Below are 21639 nucleotides of genomic sequence, written 5' to 3'. Positions count from 1 at the left end.
CCTTCCATCTACCCCATTCAACCAAACTAAGTCAAGAAATGATACACTTTATAATAAATGAACATTAAATCACACGTGAATTAACAGTAACTATCTTGCTTCATTTTAATTAAGAAAACAATGTATATTTATTTTATGCATCAAAAACAAATAAGCACAAAAAAATAATAAAAAAAAAAATAAAAAAAATCCTTACTTGCACCAGGAATGAGCTAGCCAGTTTAATCCATCCAACTGATAGTCCCTCAGCTCCAACTGCTTATTCCCACCAATGTATGAAGGTTGTTTTTTCAAGGCTACAAATCTCGGTCTCTGCTTTAAAACCTGTAAACAATTAATAGACAAATGAAAGGGTGCAAGCAGGTTATGTCTAATTTAGCATAAAACAAGGCAAGAAAGAATTAAGGAATACATTGACATTTATGAGCTGATTTCCATCTCTTAGATAAATATGAGCCTTTAGAACTTAACAAGACAATATGTACCTACTTTCTATTGTTTTTGATTAAAAATATGTGTTTTTTTATTTGCAACAATGCAGAATAAAACTAAACATTTTCATTTCATCCCATCTTCTTGGTAATTCAGAGAAATTGTGGGAGCAGGAAAACACAATCAAACTGCCCGTTCACTGTTAATACCACTGTATAACGCTACCCCCTACCTGTAAACATTAAGGGGCTGATTTACTAAGACACGATTTCGAATCCGAATTGGAAAAATTCCGATTGGAAACGAACATTTTGCGACTTTTTCGTATTTTTTGCGATATTTTCGGCGTCTTTACGATTTTTGCATAAAAGTGCGAGTTTTTCGGCGTCTTTACGATTTTTGCGTAAAAACGCGAGTTTTTCGTAGCCATTACGAAAGTTGCGCAAAGTCGTGATTTTTTCGTAGCGTTAACACTTGCGCGCAAAGTCGCGCCTTTTTCGTAGCGTTAAAACTTAAAAGCGCGACGTTTCACGCAAGTTTTAATGCTACGAAAAAATCGCGACTTTGCGCAACTTTCGTAATGCTACAAAAAACTTGCGTTTTTACGCAAAAATCGTAAAGACGACGAAAAACTCACGTTTTTACGCAAAAATCGTAAAGACGCCGAAAAAAATCGCAAAATTACCGATCATTACGAAAAAAAAAAAACGCAATCGGACGCATTCGGCCCGTTCGTGGGTTAGTAAATGTGCCCCTAAGTGTAGATGGGGAAAGGGAAGATCTTCTGTGTAACAAGCCCATTTAAATTACACTTGATTACATAAATCGGGAAGATAAAAACAAAACTAACTCCTCGGCCTGTGGCACACTGGCCATTTTCCACTTGAGCAGTGAATATACCACATGTAAGACAGGCCCCAGAAATACAATACTATTTCTACTAGACCAGCATCAGCTAACACTGACTGAGGATGCTTAAAAAGTATTCTTGCATGCTCCTCAGTAGACTGAGAAAGAGGTTGCCAACTGAGAAGGTAAAGCCAAGAGACTAAACCGGTTGAGCCCCTCCTTCAGTCAGTTTGGTGTCTTGTTCCTGCATTTTAATTAAAACAATTTATAGACATACAAACAGAAGCCTGGTTTAATTTATATGTTGAATATAGGTGTATACTGCATGAATTGGTCCGATATATCAATAGTGTATCTTACCTTACACTCTTTGAAAGGAATTGTCTTAGACTGATTGCGACTAATATACTCATCAATTCGAGCCTGAAACTTCTTAGCAATGAGTGCCCCATCCTCCCAACTGCATTCTGAATACGGAAGCCCCTGCCATTTGCAGAAATAATCTGGATAGCCTGCTGCTGATTTCTGATTTGAATGCGCTGCAAAAAAGATGAGTTTTCCATTACCAGTATCTTACTTGGTTGTATTTTCTGAAGGTAAAGAATCCCCTCAGCAAATCTGGCTCTACTTTATAAAGGCACAAACTACACTATAAACACACAAAAAGTAAGAGCTTTATTCACATTAAGGCACAACAGTTTAAGTCCACCTAAAGTGGACCATCACCAGCCATAATACATGTGTAAGCACACAAATAATTTAAAAAGAACAGCTATATTTTTCCCCTGTATTGAGCTTCTTTACCTATGATGCGCTCCACTATCTGATACTGTTTATGGAGATCATCAATGAGTTCTTGCTGACAATTATAATACTCAATATCTTCTGGAGAAGCTGCTTTTAACCTGTAAACAACAAAACAATGTATAGTTATCTTGAGCAGTTATTAACAGAATACATGTAGTTTTTCCTATAATTTTTAACTCAAACTGATAAAACTGATGATCACCAATGCATCCACTAAGCGCAAACTTCTGAGCACACAAACAAGTTATCAAATTAAGGAGTGGATACTATTTCCTCAGAAGCACCAAACAGCATTGTATTTAGGCAAGAATAGCAAATTGTGCTAGTTCATGCCTATGAACAATATTTCAACTCTAAAATTTAAAGTCACCTAGACACAGATTTAATTTTAAAACAATCAGAGAAAAAGCTTAGTGAAAGAAGTGTTAGGCTGATCAGTCTACAGAAGGAAAATAGGTAAATAATCCAAGCATGGACAACTTATCCAGTTATTATGGACAAACATGGCCAGTGTTAGTAAATGAGGCCCGAAACGTTTTGCCACTTCAGCAATTTCTTCTTTTGATAAAAAGCTTTTATAGTTATTAGAATGTACCTCTGATATGTAATCTAAGCAATGTGTTTATCAAAATCTCCATGCAGATATTACAAATGCCCATACTTGGAAAGTAAAACTTGGAAAGTAGTTATTGTTACCATCTTTTTTTTTCCTGCTCTTTCTTCTTGTAGTTGTCAAGCTTTTTCATTCCTTTCACATTTTGCTGTTTTAGAGTATCTTCCGTTTCCCAGGTATTGTGAATACTGGACCAGCCTTTCCATTTTAATAAATACTGTGTCTCTCCGGCCTCCTTCGTCTCATTAAAATTTGCATTTGGATCCCCATCTGCCTCTACTGCATAAATGGTCGTGGTGCCACCGGTAGCTAAGAAATAACAACATTTAGCAACTAATACTTTTCTAAACGGCACATACTTTGGTTTGGTTACTGCTGCTTGTGGCAGCAATCAAACTGCTAATGCTCAGTACCCCAGCAGGCTGTTCCAGCACTAATTATTGGTTGTAACTGATCTATTCCTAAGCCAAATAAAGCAGGGAGCCCCAACTTATATTGCCTCTTGTTTTTAGTAGAGTTTTAATACATACTTTTAATTTTGCCCATTGACAAATCTCTCTTGTATATACAAGGTTTTTATTGACCCACCAACGTTTCAGTTCCTTACTGGAACTTTTGTCAGAGAGCACAGTTCCAGTAAGGAACTGAAATGTTGGAGGATCAATAAAAATCTTGTAAGGAAACTTTTTGTCATCATCAACTTCTTGAGTTACGATTATGTAAAGCCCTGTGAGTGCCATTATTTTTTGCATTTGTATTTGACTTTTTTGCACTGGCACCCAGGTTTCAACCATTATTGCATGGTGTGCTACCTTTGCTGGGACTTAATATATATATGAAATTGCACCATTAACTACTTGGGGTGATTCAACATGCAAGCTGTGCAAGCCACCATCCCCTTTCCTTTTATGTACATTTTTCTGATTAAATAAGAATCTAGATTGATAAATGTACAAAACCCAGATAGGTTTAGTCACTATCCCATTTCATTTATTTTTATGTGGCAAAAGATGAAAGAAGAGCATTCATTTTTTTTTACCTCCTTTACGACCAAATCGTGAATCCATTACTCTTTCAATTGTTTCAAATTCATCTTCTTCTGGCTGAGGTACATCTTCGCCAATGACTTCTAGCAAATCATCAGAATCTGTCTTCATCTCCTCATCTTCCTTATAACTAACATTTACTGTAGCTTGCCTTCTAGATACCCTTTTATTATAATCGTCATCATAATCATCATCAGATGAATCTGCATCTCTCTTTTTTTGGCCAGCACTGGTCTTTCCATTTTTAACTTTAGATCTGAAAAAAAAAAAAAGTTTTGATTAGGCAAGATATTCTGCTAATGCTGCCTTTGATAAACAGTGAGTTGATGGGATAGTATTGTCTACCAGTAAAAAAAGTTCTACAAAAAAAGACATTTTTAAAAAACAAAGTGTTAAAATCTATATTTTTCTAGAGCTTAACAGGTCAAACAGGACAACTGAAGCTACTCCATTTTTGGTTCTTGCAAGGTTCTACCAATAGTCAACTAACACTTTACCTCCTATTTTAATTGTTTTGTAAACAGGAGCACTATATGCACTGGTAATTTCTTTACCTCTCAAGGGTTAAGCATGGAGTAGTTTCAATCTCTCTCTGTTTAGTCTCTGTTTAGTCTCTGTTTAGCTCAACAAAAAACTGAAGATGTTATTTTTCACACAAAAAATATTTTGAAAGGAATGCTACAATCACTGGGGGTGCCAAATGTTAGGCATTTTAATTTGTCCTTTTTATATTCAGATCTTTCAATAAAGGACTAGAGATTTGTAATTTTAGTGAAAGTAAGTTTGTGTTTTCAAAGGCCTCAAACTATGAAAAGTAGACTGTTGTCAAATATGCCCCCAAGTGTACTTATAGTTATAATATAAAGTGCATCATTTGTAGCTGCATTTAATGTTAAGACACATACAACCATCTTGAACAACCTCTTAGTAAGAAAACAGGTATGGGACCCGTTATCCAGAATGTTTGAGACTCGGGGTTTCTGGATAAGGGCTCTTTGTGTAATTTGGATCTCCATACCTTGTCTACTAAAAAATAATTTAAACATCAAATACACCTAAATAGGATTGTTTTGCCTCCAGTAGGGATTAATTACATCTTAGTTGGGATCAAGTACAAGCTACTTTATTAAAACTACAAAAGAAAAAGGAAATATGTTTCAACATTTTGAATTATTTGATTAAAACGGAGTCTATGGGAGATACCTTCCCATAATTAGGAACTTTCTAGATAAACTTACAGATAATAGATCCCATACCTGTACAGGTGTATTACATTTCAGGTAGGCACAGTATTTCTCCAAAACCAATTATAACATAAATAAAGTCCCCATGAGAGCACTCAACAGAATTTTGCATAGAAGGATAAATAGATTAAAAAAAACCCGAAATAAACACTAATAAACAGACTTCTAGGTAATTAAGCATTAAACATGTTTAAGCATCAAACATTTTTCTATGGACAGGATAAAATACGGTATGCTACAAATCCTTTGGAAATCAGTGTACTATATAGCTGTTTACATTGACTTTTTTTTTTTTTTTTTTAACTTATGAACCAACTCCAGGGAGTATAATAAAGACTAGGCAAAATATAAAAATAAAAAAAATAAAACCATACACTTTAATATACACATTTAATCAGAGTTCCTAGATTCAAATAACCACTTAATAAAAATAATAGCTTGATAAGCCAAGCAAGCATTCTACATTTAGCATGTGGTTTGCTACCAGAGGCCTTGGCTTAGTCTACAAATGAGACTTGACAGTACCTCATATAAGATACAGAATTATATTGATAAGAATACCCAAAAATAAATGAGCAACCAAAACCGTAATCCTTTATTGGCAGGATTATAACACTTTAACCGCAGAAGAGATGTTGTATGATTTAAGTATAAGGCAAACCAAAAGGCAAACTTTAATTCTACAACTGAAAGAAAGATAATTCCAAGTGTCTTATTGCATGTTTTTCTTCACTTGGGCCTTTCTCAAGTGAATAAACCCAACAAAAAGTACCAAGATAAACACACAGGGGTGGGAAGAAAATGCAAGATGTGATGAAACATCTCCACAATTAAGAACTGAAGATGTTTTTACACTAAGACCTGAGTTGTGTGAATTCACTTCTCTGCTGGATACCCACTCTATAGAGTATACATCAAGGGACCTTGGGAAGGGTTTTCCATTAGGAGATACTGGATTAACCCTAAAAGCAATAAAGATCAATTTTATGTATAAAAGTATACAAAAAAGTGAACATAGTTCTTCCCCCATTTCCTACTGTGATTTTTCTAATTAAGCTTGTTATACTGAGGTCGATCCTAGGTGCTAACTCAGTCACTTCTAGACAAGTCAGCTCCTTACTGGTTCATGCAGGTAAAACACAGGTAGGACAATCAAAACAAGATTTCCCACAGCCCTTAAAGTAACAGTATTAGGACTTAATTACAGCAGGGCCCAAGCATTCCAGGAAAAAGACCCAATACCTGTATAATATAAATGTATACACACACACGTAAAAGAGTACTACCAAGTAACTGAAAGAAAATGAAAGTGATCCTTTAAAAATGATAATGGAAATTTACTTTGAATATAATTACATAATAGAACATGGAAACCTGCCAAACAATTTGGCCAAAAAAGGTCAATGTCTTTCGTATTTGGCTGTCCAAGCTTTGGACAACTATTGGACATATGTACCAATACAACTGATAGAATCTGCAAATGAATTGGTAAATCCTCCAAGGCTACAAAGTGTGTAAAAACAATAAAAAGTAACACTTATCAAGACAGGTGTGCAACATTTTCAAAGAAAAAAAAGCATCTAGAAAACTAAAGTGCAAATATCCTACAGTATAGGGTTTCTGCATACTACAGTGAAACCTCAATTTTACATTCCCTGATTTTAAGTTTTCCCTAATTTTACTCTCTTTTTGGTCCCACCAATATATAATGCATACTGCATTTACCTGATTTTAGATAATTTTTTCTGGTCCCCTGAAAAACATAAAATGGGGGTTCTCCTGTATATTGATGATGCAATTTAAGAGCTATGCATATGTAAAGAAGATGCATATTCTACAAGGTAAATGCAATGCATTACAATCCTAAAAACATGCAAATTTCTGTCATCTTATCAAGTGTAACATTATGATATGCTTGCTGCACTGTAATGCTCTAGACCAGCGCTGTCCAACTTCTGTGGTACTGAGGGCTGGAATTTTTCTGGCCAACGCGGTAGAGGGCCGATAATGAAAGCCAGTTTGACCACTCCCCCTTTTTAAACCACACCCATGTTATCACAAGAGCTTTTAAGACTATACCCACATTAATGGTGGTAGCGCAGCAAAACCCAAAATGGCTGGTGCTCACTGTAGGGTTATCACCCTTCATTCATATGTGAAAGAATTATATTATGTCTTATTAAGACTCAACCTCCTCTTCCCCTGTGGATAGCACAGCAACCCCCAGCACATAATTACACATCTTAGAGACCATATAATGACAATTTTAAAATCTAACAAACTCCCAGAACCCCTGCCAGGTTCACCCCTCACAGGCAGCATAGGGCAGGCAGAGTATGGCACACACAGGCAGCATAGGGCAGGCAGAGTATGGCACGCACAGGCAGGGTAGGGCAGGCAGAGTATGGCACGCACAGGCAGGGTATGGCAGGCAGAGTATGGCACACACAGGCAACATAGGGCAGGCAGAGTATGGGACACACAGACAGCATACTCTGCCTGCCCTACCCTGCCTATGTGTGCCATACTCTCTCTGCCCTATGCTGCCTGTGTGTATGGCACACACAGACAGCATACACTGACACAATGCTGGCACTGTTCCTACAGTCTGTCTGAGGTGTGAACAGGGCAACAATGTGCATGATTAGAGCCTGAGGTGTGAACAATGTAGGGATTAAAAGGTGTGAACAGTAAAGGAGATTACATATTTAAACAATACATGGGAATTACAGCCTGAATATGAGGTGTAAACCATGCAGGGGGCCATTTAATCTCAATTCTTCCACAAAGGGAAACCATCAAAGCAGCCAGACAGGTAGGGGGCCACACAAAGGGGGGTCGCGGGCCGCACCCTGCTCTAGACTAAAAAAACAAAAACTTACTATTGGAGCAGAAAACAAGTGACAAAGCAGAAAGCTAGTAACATCAAACTCTATCCCTTACCTGTTTTGAGATTTCTTGTTTTTAACTTTATGGCTTGGTTCATAATCAGATTCGCTGTCCCTACCGCTGCTTTTCTGTCTATCCCCCCCTGTGTCGGAATCTGAACTGGAACTTGCCGATGGAGAGTCACTAGCAGAACCTGACCCGGACATCTGCCAATCTTCACTGGACATATTGAGAGGGCGGAAATGATGAAAAGTTATAACATGCATGCTTGTCTAAAACACACAGAGAGTTTAGCAAACGCTAAAGGCACCAAGCACTCTATAGATCTGATTTTTATGTATTTGTTATGACAATGAGCCATGTATGAAAACAGGCAATTAAATGAATTTACCCTGAAATAGAAAGCCCGATCTGTAGCACAGTGAGCATATGGCAAGACCTGCTCTGAGGTAACAGTCTGCAGACTGAATATCATGCAAACTGTTCCCCAACAAGTGGCACAGACAGTGAAAGCAGGAATATCTAGAAAGTAATAACTAAAGAAATGCAAAGCAGTTTCACCCTTGCCTAAAGGAGTATAGCAGAGCAAGTGGGATACAAAGCTAGCACCTAAAGTAACATCTAGCAAAATGATAATTTAAAACTGCCTGAATCCCAAAGCAAACAGGTCACAAGTTTGAGACGCTTCTATAAAAGTAAGAAATTTCCAATACAAAATGTCAAGCAGATGGACTTTATGGGGCAGATAAGAATGTCAGAAATCACAAAGACTATTTAGAATCACAAGGGAAATGTGTTGAGAATCACAGAAATATCACCAACAACCAGCAGCAATTCAGCAATCATGGGACAGAAAAAGCATACTGAAATCTGACAGCACCAGCACAATTAACATGTAATATACTTGAATTACAAATTAGTAGTACTTACTCTTGGCGTTTTTTCTTTTTATTGTCACTTGAAGAGTCCTCATCAGATTCATCACTGCTGGATGAATCCTGGAAATGCAAAAAAAAAAAAAAATAATACATCAAAATACATTATTGTAAATACTTTAACGGAGCACATTAATATCAGTACAAGGTGCCTCTAAAATTTCTCCCAAGGCCGTGAATATACACATAATACCTATATTTTCAACTTATTGCACATGTCCTCACACCTTTCTTTCTACATTTATTTCATTTCTCTACATTTCTTCATTTATTCTCTGAGAAGAGAATAAATGAAGAAGCTGCCAAACTTTTCTTAGCTTACTTACACCCAGAAACAATGTATACCTATGTATACATCATCATCATTTCCATATCGCCAGCAAATGCAGTAGTTTACATTAAATTCTAACAGACGGGAATCTTACAATGATTTAACAAACAAGGGTATACAGAGTAACAATAGGATCAGAGGGCCCTACTTGCAAAAGCTTACAATCCAAAGGGGTTAAGGATACATTAGAAACAAAAGGAAATAGACTGATTATTATACATATACAAATGTCTCATCAATCTACATACATTAAATATGCTGCCCTAAACAGATGGGTCTTAAATAAAGAACAATGACACAGGGACCTGCCTGATTTATTAGCCATGTAAAATGTGTCCAAAAAACCTGACCAATTAATGCACCAACTGACCCATATGCTGTTTATACCATTCACGTAAAGACTGAAAAGCTGCATTCCCAGACATAGTAGAAAGGAGGCAAAAGATTCCTGAGCCAATTGTTTTAAGATAGGTTCTCTTTGGTATCTGTATAAATTCTCCAGCCTGGTAAACCAAACAATACCAGGTAGTCCCCCAAGTTGCTGGGAATTGGCACCCCCAAGTGACTTTAATCGATTACCTTGTACCCCGGCTGGTGCCCGTTAGGAGAAAACAGCACCAGCCCAGGGTACCTGTAGCGAGCGCTTCCTCCTTACTGCTTCGTTCTGCAGTGACCGGAACATGCACAGTGGAGTGAAAAGCCAACTTCTCTGTTAAAGTTCGGCTTTTTCACTCTACCGCGCATGCGCGCGCAAGCGAAGCAGGAAGCGCTGCAGCTACCCCGGGCTGGGGGTACAGCCCGGGGTAAAAGGTAGGCAATTTAAGTCACTTGGGGGTGCCTAACATTTTGGCACCTCCAAGTGACTCTGCCTTTCCTTGTCCTTTAAGGCCTATATTCATAGAAAGTAAATATTTAACTTATTGGCATACCGTATGCACAAAATACAATACTGGACAATGCCTGGATGTTAATTTATGCAAAGATGGATTTATTTCAGACACTGTGCAAATTAACCTGCATGTTCACTAATATTCTGGTAAGTGAGCATTTCACTATTAAAGCTTACCTCATCTGAGCCACTGTTTGAAGATGCTTGCTGCCTTTGCTGTTGTTGCTGCTGCTGCAGCTGCTGCTTTCTTAGCATAGCTGATCTTTGTACAGCTAGAATACTTGGATTGGACTTCCAAAACTGTAACAAAATAAATGCTTTTTAGAAGCACTAATGCAACTGCAGTATCCTGCAATTACAATTTCAGATCTGAAAGTTATTCAGGTACAGAGAACCAGTGCAATGATAAAAGCATATATGTAGAGGTGAAAATTTACCCAGGTGTCAGAGCAACTGTGTGGAGAGGATTCACGCAAGCCTGACAGTATTATGCATCATCTATGATGTGTATCAGTTATATATTTTATATGTTTGAAAAAACATTTCGACTCCCTTAGGAATACATACAGTGTAAGTCTAAAGTCTGATGTACAATTCAGATAGAGAGGTTGGAGACAAACTCTTTATTGAGGAATAAAAAGGGGGACAACAGATAATGAAAGTGTTATTTGCTACTTTACCTCTGCTCCATCCAATCTTGGTGGTTTGGATTGTACAGTTTTCTTTTCTTTTGACGTGTCCGAATCAGATTGGCTTCCTGATTCTGAACCACTTTCAGAGTCACTGCTTCCCGACTGGCTACTGCTTCCATCACTACTGCTTCCAGAGCTAGATCCAGATCCTGAACCAGAATCGTCATCAGAATGGCTAAAATTTAAGGAATAAAAACAATTGAGTAGCTAACCTTACTCGTGTTTAGATAAAAAATAAAACCCAACATGATACTCTTTCCCCACAGATGCACGCTACCATGACTTTTGTGGAGTCACCCATTTACAAATAAAACACATTGCACATCTGTATTATGGAGTGCAGTTGAAGGCCCTTAGAACTTTGCTTTCTCTGGAGATGACAACTGCTTTAATATATTGACAGAAAATTAAAGAATTTACAGACTAACCAAAAATGAGAATGTTTCAGTGGCATTCAGCTTGTTTTTACTAATAACCACCATTCCCTGGTGCTGGGGTTTCAGTGACAGCTTTTAGGTAACCAGGCAAGCCAAAAACTGAATCACTGACCCAAAAATGTGCACCCACCCTAGATAAACTAATTAGTAGTGAACTTCACACTAGCCTGTATTTTGTAAGCCTCCCTGCATCCATGAGTAGTACACTATTAAAGGCAAAACTATCAAACATATAAAATGTTTACCCTAAAAACATAAGCAAACCTATTGTAGCCCCATTTGAACATCATGAGTTGGACTAATTCAGATAGTGTAGTACTTGGCCAACAAATCTTTCAGATTCAGGCTACATCTATGATGTGATGTGGACTTTGCCAGACAGAATATCCCACCAAGCCCAATCAATTCTGGTCACATATTTGCCATTTTTAACTCATTTTACAGGAATAGGTCAGCAGTGACCAAGCTGGCAACAGTTCTGGATCCTGTATTGCCAGGAAGCAAACTTTTAATGATGAACCTGAAGACTCATGATTTGTTTACACAAGGAAAGTGTTGCTTTTGTAGCTACATGGCCAAGGGCGATAAGCCCAAAATTTCAATGTACTGCATTTCTGAGTGATAAGTGTTTGTCAATTGCCTGATCCAAATATTAAAAGGCGATTCCAATACAAAGTAAATTAAGGAAAATTTTGATTATCATGTTGCCTTTCCTAGTATTTAAAAACATTCGGGTAAGAATTACCTTTCATCTCACCACCCTCAAACAATTTTCACAGATTTTGGAAAGGACCACTGGGTAAAGCTACACAGGTAAACATATGATTGGAAGGAGGTAGAATTCAATTTTTTCCTTATTCAACAAGATAAGCTTACTTACCAAAGTAGTAAAATATATCCCCATAGATAAAAGTATCACATACCTTGAATTTCCATTGCTGTTGCTTACACTGTCTTCATCGCTGTGTCCATTCATTGTTAAATATTCACAGACTGAATTTCCAAGTTCAAGGTTATATTATTTATGACCCTATCATGAATACTTTGTTGTGTCTTTTTCAAAAAAAAAAAATGAATTAAAAATACTGCAGGTTAATGAAGCTCTTATCTGGAAAAAAAAAAAAAAAAAAATTAACCAATATAAAGTCTATTCACCTATAAATGCTTCGAAAGAATTCTAGTCCAAAAATTATGTTACCAACTTTTGATGCTGTGTCATTTAATAAAATAGAAATTGCTCATGACAACAAACCATCTGTCAGTTAGCACAGAGTGTAAAACTGGCCTAATGTGTAGCTCTGAGGTTTGCTACAGTTACAGTGTAGTTTACATTTACTCAGTTAAAGCCATTCCAAACATAAAGTATCAAAGTTTATATAAGAAACTTCCTACATCACACACAAATTTGACATATCTACGTATAAAACCTTTGCCATAGGGATTAAGAATGCATGCAAATACAGAAAAGAAGTAAATGCCTTTTTATTCTGCTGGTTTGTAAACAGAGGAAAACAAAACAGTCAAACATAAAATGTAACATAGTGACTTAAGAAGAAACAATGTTAAAGGTTTATATGAGAGAAGAGACTCGCTACAAATACGGCAGCAGAATTTTAAAACTGGCTGATCTGCATGAAAATAAATTATTGAAACAGGAGATTAACTTCAAAAGGGGAGCAAAAATACCTTGTGTGACAAAAGCATACAAGAACATTGAATATTGAAGTGTGGAACTGTGCTTGAACCAGTCATTTACAATTATATACCAATATTCTAAATACTTTAAAGTGACAGTGAATTTCACTTTAAAACTGAAAAAATCCCCAAAATTGTGAAAAACTTGCAGACCTTGTAGAAGGTCATGAAATAACAGCCCAGTAATGTGCTGGCTCTGAATTTAGGGAATCGCTATATGTAACAACAATGGTTAGGTGGCAAGGTCAGCTTAGCATTAAAGCACTGTAAACAGTGATTTTTGGCATTTGAGTGCCACATCAAACACCTTACATGACAGCCCCAAAACCTGTCCAATAAAAAAAGTTACCTTCTATTGGCACAATGAATTTCATACATATTACTTGTTTTGAAGGGGAGGTCCACGCCAAGAAAGAGAATGTTATATACATGAACTTTTGCTTAGAACTACATCTACATTTAAAAGGTTTTTATTTATGTATATAATGACCTTATGTCAAAATAATTATCTTGTATCTGCCATTTGGAAGCAGCGGACGCCTGATGCGGCAGAAGCCAAGTTCAAACACTTTGCAATTACATGTATAAATAATTCTAAACATATTCAAAAAGTTGTATTATGATGATACATTGGAAAGCTGCTTAGAAGTACATTTCTTTCATTATGCAAAAAGGAAAGACAACGAGAACACCATCCATCTACTAAAAGGAGGACACATACAAGCACTGACTTACTGGCCAAAGGAACAATAAAAAGTTTCAATAACAGAAATAGATGCACAACTAATCCAACAAAGTACAGCTTGTGCTTACAATGAGCAGCTTTTTAAGGGCACCAAGACAGTTCTTGTACATAGATGTATTTCTCTATCTAGGAGGCCATTAAAACTTCACATACCCACACTGTCATTTGGCTTAGATACTCTAACCTAGCTCCCTCGAAAGCACAGCGGAAAGCATCTGAGACAGAGCGTAACATGCAAATATCAAAAGACATATTTCCTCAAAAACAGGCAGCTTGTAAAGTCTTAGAAACAGATTCAACTACAGACAAAAAAAATCTAAGCCAATTGTATAGGCCATGTCCCCATGAAGGCAGCCCTCCAGCGTCCCCAGGGAGCATCAGGCTATTGGCAAAGCTAGGAATAGTCCAACCACCCTCAACTGCGAATTGTAAAGTTGGATGTTGTTTTTATCTAGAGAATGTACCCAATAGCCAGTCATGTTTCACACTCTATCACTTCACATAGTTGGCTGCGCTGATTTAAAAAGAAAGGCCGCCATGTGTGTGTGTGTGTGTGTGTGTGTGGTGGTGGTGGTGGTGGCGGGGGGGGGGGCAGTTGTCCCGGGCCCCATGGCTTTCGGGTGCTAAGGGCACGACTGTGCTGCACGTACTTGGATTAGCGAGCCCCCAGCTGTCAGTGTGCGGCAGACTTCGGGAGGGTGGTGTGTAGCTGGGGTGCCTGCGTCTCCTGTCCCCTACTCCGCTTTCTGTAGTGCTCGTTTTGTCCCAGTTTTCGTCCCGGTGGAGCCGTAAGAGGATTGGATAGGTTGAGGGCAAATTCAAACGTCACCCTCTTTCCCAAGCAGCTGCATAGTGGCCGACAATCCCGCTTTTCCCAACACAGTCCGCACTCCCGGTTCGCTACTTACGCCTCCCGCAAGGCTGTTATTTGGAAGCTTCCTCCTCCTGTCCCGGCGTTCCGACGCCACAAGTCTCATCACGCGAGACTGGCGTCACCACTGCACGTAAGCGCCGTGACGCATCACGCAGCCGCCCTCAGGCAGTGACACGCAAAGGTGGCGTAACTTAGCCTTGCATCGGAAGGTCCCATTAGGCGGGGGTTGCTCTGTTTACAATGAGTTTTGCGTCTCTTCGCGCCACCTACTTTTGCCAGAACAAAAAATCAGTACTGTTACGCTTTAGTTGCCCGTCATGTCCTCCGCCAGCCAGGCTCTCAATGTGCCAGGGAACCGAAAGGAGATTTTTCCCTGATTGCTAACTATGTACTGCTATCAGAGCCTTTCCTCTCAATTTGACCAAAGAGTAAAGCGGTTTTGTGTTGGTGTGAGTTTAAGTTATCTTTTATTGTTTTTGTACTTTTGTTGAAGACTATGGGGCACATTTACTAATCCACGAATGTCCGAAAAGCGTCCGAATGCGTTTTTTTTGTAATGATCGGTACTTTGCGACTTTTTCGAGCTCTCAATACGAAAGTTGAGACAATTCGCGAAAGTCGTAATGGCTATGAAAAAGTCGCGACAATTCACGAAAGTCATAATGGCAATGAAAAAGTCGTGACAATTCACGGAATTTGTAATGGCTATGAAAAAGTCGCGACAATTTGCGCAAGTCATAATGGTTACAAAAAAGTCGCGACAATTGATGGAAAAGTCGTAACGGCAACAAAAAAAACGCAAAATGTTCGTTTTCCAATCTGAATTTTTCTCATTCGGATTCGGATTTGTGGATTAGTAAATCAGCCCCTATGTGGGAAATTAACAGAAAGTACTATTTTACTCTTCCTTTCCTCTGGTCCTAACTGATGTATGCAGGTTCCCTGCCAGTTCAGCAGCAGAAAGTTTCAGCCCCTTAAAGCAACATTAACACTGAGAAATGAAAATGCATCAAATTAATTGAAATATAATGTACTGTTGCCCTGCACTTGTAACCGTTGCATGCTTGTTTGAGAAGCCCTACTATAGTTTATATAAATACCCTGCTTGTGTAGCCACGGGAGCAGCCATTCAAACAGAAAAATGGCACAGGTGACATAGTAGATAACAGATAAATCCTGTAGAATACAATTGTGTTGTATGTGTTATCTGCAATGTCAACTGTGCCTTTTTTCCAGCTTGAATGGCTGCCCCCATGGCTATACAGCAGGGTATTTAGATGAACTATAGTAGGATTTCTCAAACAAGCACAACTTTTATGAGCACAGGGCAACAGTACATTAAATATTAATTAATTCATTTGATGCAATTTCATTTCATGGTGTTAATGTTCCTTTAAAAGGGCGTTGGTTCAGGCCACTGCTGGCAGGAGTTAATCAGAGGAGTTGCCTCACATCCTTGGTTACCCATAAACAGACTTTATTTTGAATTCTGGCCCAGTGTTTTATGTGATGACAAGGACACAATTTAGGGACAATGTATGGGCTAATTTAGGATAATCTAACATTAAGCTTTAGTTTTTAGGCTTTTTTTGCGTGGTGTCTGAGGTTCACAGACATTTTTTCTAGTTGTCAAAAGTACCTGCCAACATAAGAGCCTCATCTCACAATTTGAGCATATAGAAAAGCATTTTTGTGCAAACTAGGACCGGATGAAAATAAAGAATCTTAGGTGGAAAGGCATGAAAAATGAAGAGTTGGCTTTGGGTTTATTTGCCAGTGATTGTGCATTAATATATACAGATCCTTATATTCTTGCCTTGGGGGTGGTTCTTGTTTAGATTTAAACAAGGGCCTGCCTTATAGCAACAGATTTATAGGCCCCACAGCAAATGCTGAATTTGCATACCTCCCAAGTGGCCTGGTTTTGCCAGGAAAACCCTGATTTTTGCCCCCCTGCCAGGAGTCCCAGATAGCCCCTTAAAAGTGCCAATACCTTGCTGGCCCATCGCCGTCTTGTGACAAAGATTGCAATTGCAATCCCATACTATAAAAAAGTATGGCTATCTGGAGAGGAGGGGGATTGCAGTGGAATGCTTGAGAGGCCACTGTTGTATCGGTCATGCAATGCTTTGGGGACCACAGTGTGTCTGTTCTAGTTATGTAATAAGAAGTGTGTTTTTGTTAACTGGGCTTGGTATTTTCAGGGTGTGGCTACACAGTGGGAGTGGGTAAATATTCACCGTCACAGTACACACAGCAGTTTATTATGTCCCTCTCAGTTTTTCAGATGTTAGGAGGTAAAAGTGCAGGAGAACTGAGCCCCCCTTAAGAGGTGAGAGATGAGGGAGTTTACAGCCCTTTCTTCAAACACAATCTGCCATTCATCCCTTCCCTGGGTTGAATTATTTTTCCCTTTTTCACTCTTCGGACTGTTGTCCAAATACTAAATGGAGCTGTCAGTATAAATATAAACTTCAAATTCGAGTTATTATTGTTGTTAATTTTCTTTGTTGTTTTTTTTCAAAAGTTCCCTAACTGTCTGAGTTTTGAACATATTGATAGCCCAATCCCTAAAGTAAACTGGGAAAAAAATGTTTTTCCTAACTTTCTCATGTACAATAAGTTCTTCATTTACCACCCTACCAATGTTAACACTGGAGTGTCAAATTAACAAGGATACCAACATTTGGACAGATACTTCTGTAGTGCTCATGGATATTGGTCAGTTCTTTCTCAAGTGGGGTCTCCAAGTTTTTTAGTCAGTACATGTCCATGGCTGTCCAGGCTGATATGCCTGTATGTGCCATACTCTGCCTCCCCTACCCTGCCTGTTTGTGCCATACTCTGCCTGCCCTATGCTGCCTGTGTGAGCCATACTCTGCCTGCCCTATGCTGCCTGTGTGTGCCATACTCTGCCTGCTTTATGCTGTCTGTGGGAGGTGAACCTGGCGGGGGATTGTTGTGGGAGTTTGTTATCATTTGGAAGTAGTTGTTAGGGGGAGCCTAACAGACACAGACTTTCTTCTTTGTAATTCTCTTTTTTCAAAATCACCATGCTCCTTTACCTTATCTGCATTGTTTATTACTATTTTATTATTATTCTTCTGGTGGCGATGTAAATCCTCCCTTTCTCCCAAAATGAGGTTATTCCTTTTAGGTACCAAATACGGCATTATGCCCTTTTCAATATCTGTAAAAACTATATAAGAAAAAGTATCAAAAGAAGCATTGCAAAAAACAGATTACAGATACCATGATTCTTGCCAAGGTCTCCAAACGAGCAGCTCTTCTCCCGATATGACCACCTAAGCTTACGGTGGGCGTAGGGTGGGATTTACTAGAAGTTTCAATTTACTCTGAACCTGTAAAAGGGTTTATTTGACAGGTTGTTACAATGGCTAGATATTACTGGAAAGTGAACAAAATAGGTGTTACTGATAAGAGATGGTTGTAACAGTATTTTTTAGTCTTTAATTCACATAGCAATATGCAGTAAGGAAAGTGAGAATATTACAGTTATACCAAGAAGAGTTGCAATGATGAACCTGATAACAATTGCTTACAATCTGAACGGCTGGGTGTAGGTAAAGTTCTAAAATGGCTCTGTGCTGTAATGATATCTTCCAGCCTGTGCCCAGGTTGAAATATGTACCTGGCTCTGTGCTGGAATGGTATCTTCCAGCTTATGCCCAGGTTCAAATATGTATCTAGCTGTTTGCTGCAATGGTATCTTCCAGCCTTTGCCCAGACTGAGACATATAACTGTCTCTAGGCTGCAATGGTATCTTCCAGCCATTGTGCAGGCTAAGAGATATAACTGTCTCTAGGCTGCAATGGTATCTTCCAGCCTCTACCCAGGTATCTTCCAGCCTTTGTCCAGCATGAAACATGGAACTGTCTCTAGGCTGAAATGGTATCTTCCAGCCTTTGTCCAGGCTGAAATATGGAACTGTCTCTAGGCTGCAATGGTATCTTCCAGCCTATGCCCAGGATGAGACATGGAACTGTCTCTAGGCTGCAATGGTATCTTCCAGCCTTTGTCCAGGCTGAGATATGGAACTGTCTCTAGGCTGCAATGGTATCTTCCAGCCTTTGTCCAGGCTGAGACATGGAACTGTCTCTAGGCTGCAATGGTATCTTCCAGCCCATGCCCAGGATGAGACATGGAACTGTCTCTAGGCTCCAATGGTATCTTCCAGCCTCTGCCCAGGCTGAGAGATGTCATTGTCTCTAGGCTGCAATGGTATCTTCCAGCCTCTGCCAAGGCTGAGAGATGTCACTGTCTCTAGGCTGCAATGGTATCTTCCAGCCTATGCCCAGGATGAGAGATGTCCCTGTCTCTAGGCTGCAATGGTATCTTCCAGCCTATGCCCAGGCTGAGACATGTCACTGTCTCTAGGCTGCAATGGTATCTTCCAGCCTTTGTCCAGGCTGAGACATGTAACTGTCTCTAGGCTGCAATGGTATCTTCCAGCCTTTACCCAGACTGAGACATGTAGCTGTCTCTAGGCTGCAATGGTATCTTCCAGCCTTTGCCCAGACTGAGAGATGTAACTGTCTCTAGGCTGCAATGGTATCTTCCTGCCTTTGCCTAAGCTGAGACATGTAACTGTCTCTAGGCTGCAATGGTATCTTCCAGCCTTTGTCCAGGCTGAGACATGTAACTGTGTCTAGGCAGCAATGGTATCTTCCAGCCTTTGCCCAGACTGAGAGATTTAACTGTCTCTAGGCTGCAATGGTATCTTCCTGCCTTTGCCTAGGCTGAGACATGTAACTGTCTCTAGGCTGCAATGGTATCTTCCAGCCTTTGTCCAGGCTGAGACATATAACTGTCTCTAGGCTGCAATGGTATCTCCCAGCCTCTACCCAGGCTGAGAGATGTAACTGTCTCTAGGCTGGAATGGTATCTTCCAGCCTCTGCCCAGGCTAAGACATGTAACTGTCTGCAATGGTATCTTCCAGCCTTTGTCCAGGCTTAGAGATGTAACTGTCTCTAGGCTGCAATGGTATCTTCCAGCCTTTGTCCAGGCTGAGACATGTAACTGTCTCTAGGCTGCAATGGTATCTTCCAGCCTCTGCCCAGGCTAAGAGATGTAACTGTCTCTAGGCTGCAATGGTATCTTCCAGCCTTTGTCCAGGCTGAGACATGTCACTGTCTCTAGGCTGCAATGGTATCTTCCAGCCTCTGCCCAGGCTGAGAGATGTAACTGTCTCTAGGCTGCAATGGTATCTTCCAGCCTTTGTCCAGGCTGAGACATATAACTGTCTCTAGGCTGCAATGGTATCTACCAGCCTCTGCCCAGGCTGAGAGATGTAACTGTCTCTAGGCTGCAATGGTATCTTCCAGCCTCTGTCCAGGCTGAGAGATGTAACTGTCTCTAGGCTGCAATGGTATCTTCCAGCCTTTGTCCAGGCTGAGATATGGAACTGTCTCTAGGCTGCAATGGTATCTTCCAGCCTTTGTCCAGGCTGAGACATGGAACTGTCTCTAGGCTGCAATGGTATCTTCCAGCCCATGCCCAGGATGAGACATGGAACTGTCTCTAGGCTCCAATGGTATCTTCCAGCCTCTGCCCAGGCTGAGAGATGTCATTGTCTCTAGGCTGCAATGGTATCTTCCAGCCTCTGCCAAGGCTGAGAGATGTCACTGTCTCTAGGCTGCAATGGTATCTTCCAGCCTATGCCCAGGATGAGAGATGTCCCTGTCTCTAGGCTGCAATGGTAACTTCCAGCCTATGCCCAGGCTGAGACATGTCACTGTCTCTAGGCTGCAATGGTATCTTCCAGCCTTTGTCCAGGCTGAGACATGTCACTGTCTCTAGGCTGCAATGGTATCTTCCAGCCTTTGCCCAGACTGAGACATGTAACTGTCTCTAGGCTGCAATGGTATCTTCCAGCCTTTGCCCAGACTGAGAGATGTAACTGTCTCTAGGCTGCAATGGTATCTTCCAGCCTTTGCCCAGACTGAGAGATGTAACTGTCTCTAGGCTGCAATGGTATCTTCCTGCCTTTGCCTAAGCTGAGACATGTAACTGTCTCTAGGCTGCAATGGTATCTTCCAGCCTTTGTCCAGGCTGAGACATGTAACTGTGTCTAGGCAGCAATGGTATCTTCCAGCCTTTGCCCAGACTGAGAGATTTAACTGTCTCTAGGCTGCAATGGTATCTTCCTGCCTTTGCCTAGGCTGAGACATGTAACTGTCTCTAGGCTGCAATGGTATCTTCCAGCCTTTGTCCAGGCTGAGACATATAACTGTCTCTAGGCTGCAATGGTATCTTCCAGCCTCTACCCAGGCTGAGAGATGTAACTGTCTCTAGGCTGGAATGGTATCTTCCAGCCTCTGCCCAGGCTAGACATGTAACTGTCTGCAATGGTATCTTCCAGCCTTTGTCCAGGCTTAGAGATGTAACTGTCTCTAGGCTGCAATGGTATCTTCCAGCCTTTGTCCAGGCTGAGACATGTAACTGTCTCTAGGCTGCAATGGTATCTTCCAGCCTCTGCCCAGGCTAAGAGATATAACTGTCTCTAGGCTGCAATGGTATCTTCCAGCCTTTGTCCAGGCTGAGACATGTAACTGTCTCTAGGCTGCAATGGTATCTTCCAGCCTCTGCCCAGGCTGAGAGATGTAACTGTCTCTAGGCTGCAATGGTATCTTCCAGCCTTTGTCCAGGCTGAGACATATAACTGTCTCTAGGCTGCAATGGTATCTACCAGCCTCTGCCCAGGCTGAGAGATGTAACTGTCTCTAGGCTGCAATGGTATCTTCCAGCCTCTGCCCAGGCTGAGACATGTAACTGTCTCTAGGCTGCAATGGTATTTTCCAGCCTCTGCCCAGGCTGAGAGATGTAACTGTCTCTAGGCTGCAATGGTATCTTCCAGCCTTTGTCCAGGCTGAGACATGTCACTGTCTCTAGGCTGCAATGGTATCTGTTTTTCCTTTGTCCAGGCTGAGACATGTCACCGTCTCTAGGCTGCAATGGTATCTTCCAGCCTTTGTCCAGGCTGAGACATGTCACTGTCTCTAGGCTGCAATGGTATCTTCCAGCCTTTGCCCCGGCTGAGAGATGTCACTGTCTCTAGGCTGCAATGGTATCTTCCAGCCTTTGTAAGCACAACAGAGACCGTTTCCGCACACCCTAGCTCTCCAAAATTGAACGCCCG

General features: G+C 40.2%; 2 protein-coding genes across 4 annotated transcripts in view; one reads left to right on the top strand and one right to left on the bottom strand.

Moving 5' to 3' along the window:
• The window catches only part of chd1 (chromodomain helicase DNA binding protein 1), a 38091-nt gene extending 23421 nt beyond the window's left edge, over positions 1-14670 (bottom strand). For both annotated transcript variants that reach the window (XM_031893292.1, XM_031893297.1), the window contains exons 1-11: positions 14255-14670; positions 12088-12272; positions 10716-10902; positions 10213-10335; positions 8811-8878; positions 7935-8099; positions 3741-4003; positions 2785-3010; positions 2086-2186; positions 1642-1820; positions 197-324 (exon numbers count right to left, since the gene is read on the bottom strand). In XM_031893292.1, the coding sequence (XP_031749152.1) occupies positions 197-324; positions 1642-1820; positions 2086-2186; positions 2785-3010; positions 3741-4003; positions 7935-8099; positions 8811-8878; positions 10213-10335; positions 10716-10902; positions 12088-12140 (1493 nt within the window). In that variant the 5' untranslated portion in view covers positions 12141-12272; positions 14255-14670. The remainder of the gene's footprint in view (positions 1-196; positions 325-1641; positions 1821-2085; positions 2187-2784; positions 3011-3740; positions 4004-7934; positions 8100-8810; positions 8879-10212; positions 10336-10715; positions 10903-12087; positions 12273-14254) is intronic.
• Positions 14671-14745: 75 nt separating this feature from the next.
• The window catches only part of LOC100145473 (uncharacterized), a 132179-nt gene continuing 125285 nt past the window's right edge, over positions 14746-21639 (top strand). Inside the window, exon 1 of one of the 2 annotated variants that reach the window (XM_031895650.1) lies at positions 14746-14927. The gene's annotated coding sequence lies outside the window, so the exon portion shown is untranslated. 2 annotated transcript variants of the gene reach the window in all.

This window comes from Xenopus tropicalis, chromosome 1 (assembly GCF_000004195.4).
Source record: "Xenopus tropicalis strain Nigerian chromosome 1, UCB_Xtro_10.0, whole genome shotgun sequence".
In the NCBI taxonomy this organism is placed as follows: domain Eukaryota; kingdom Metazoa; phylum Chordata; class Amphibia; order Anura; family Pipidae; genus Xenopus; species Xenopus tropicalis.
The sequence above is the reverse complement of the archived record's forward strand: the minus strand, read 5'-3'. Positions and strand labels throughout refer to the sequence as shown.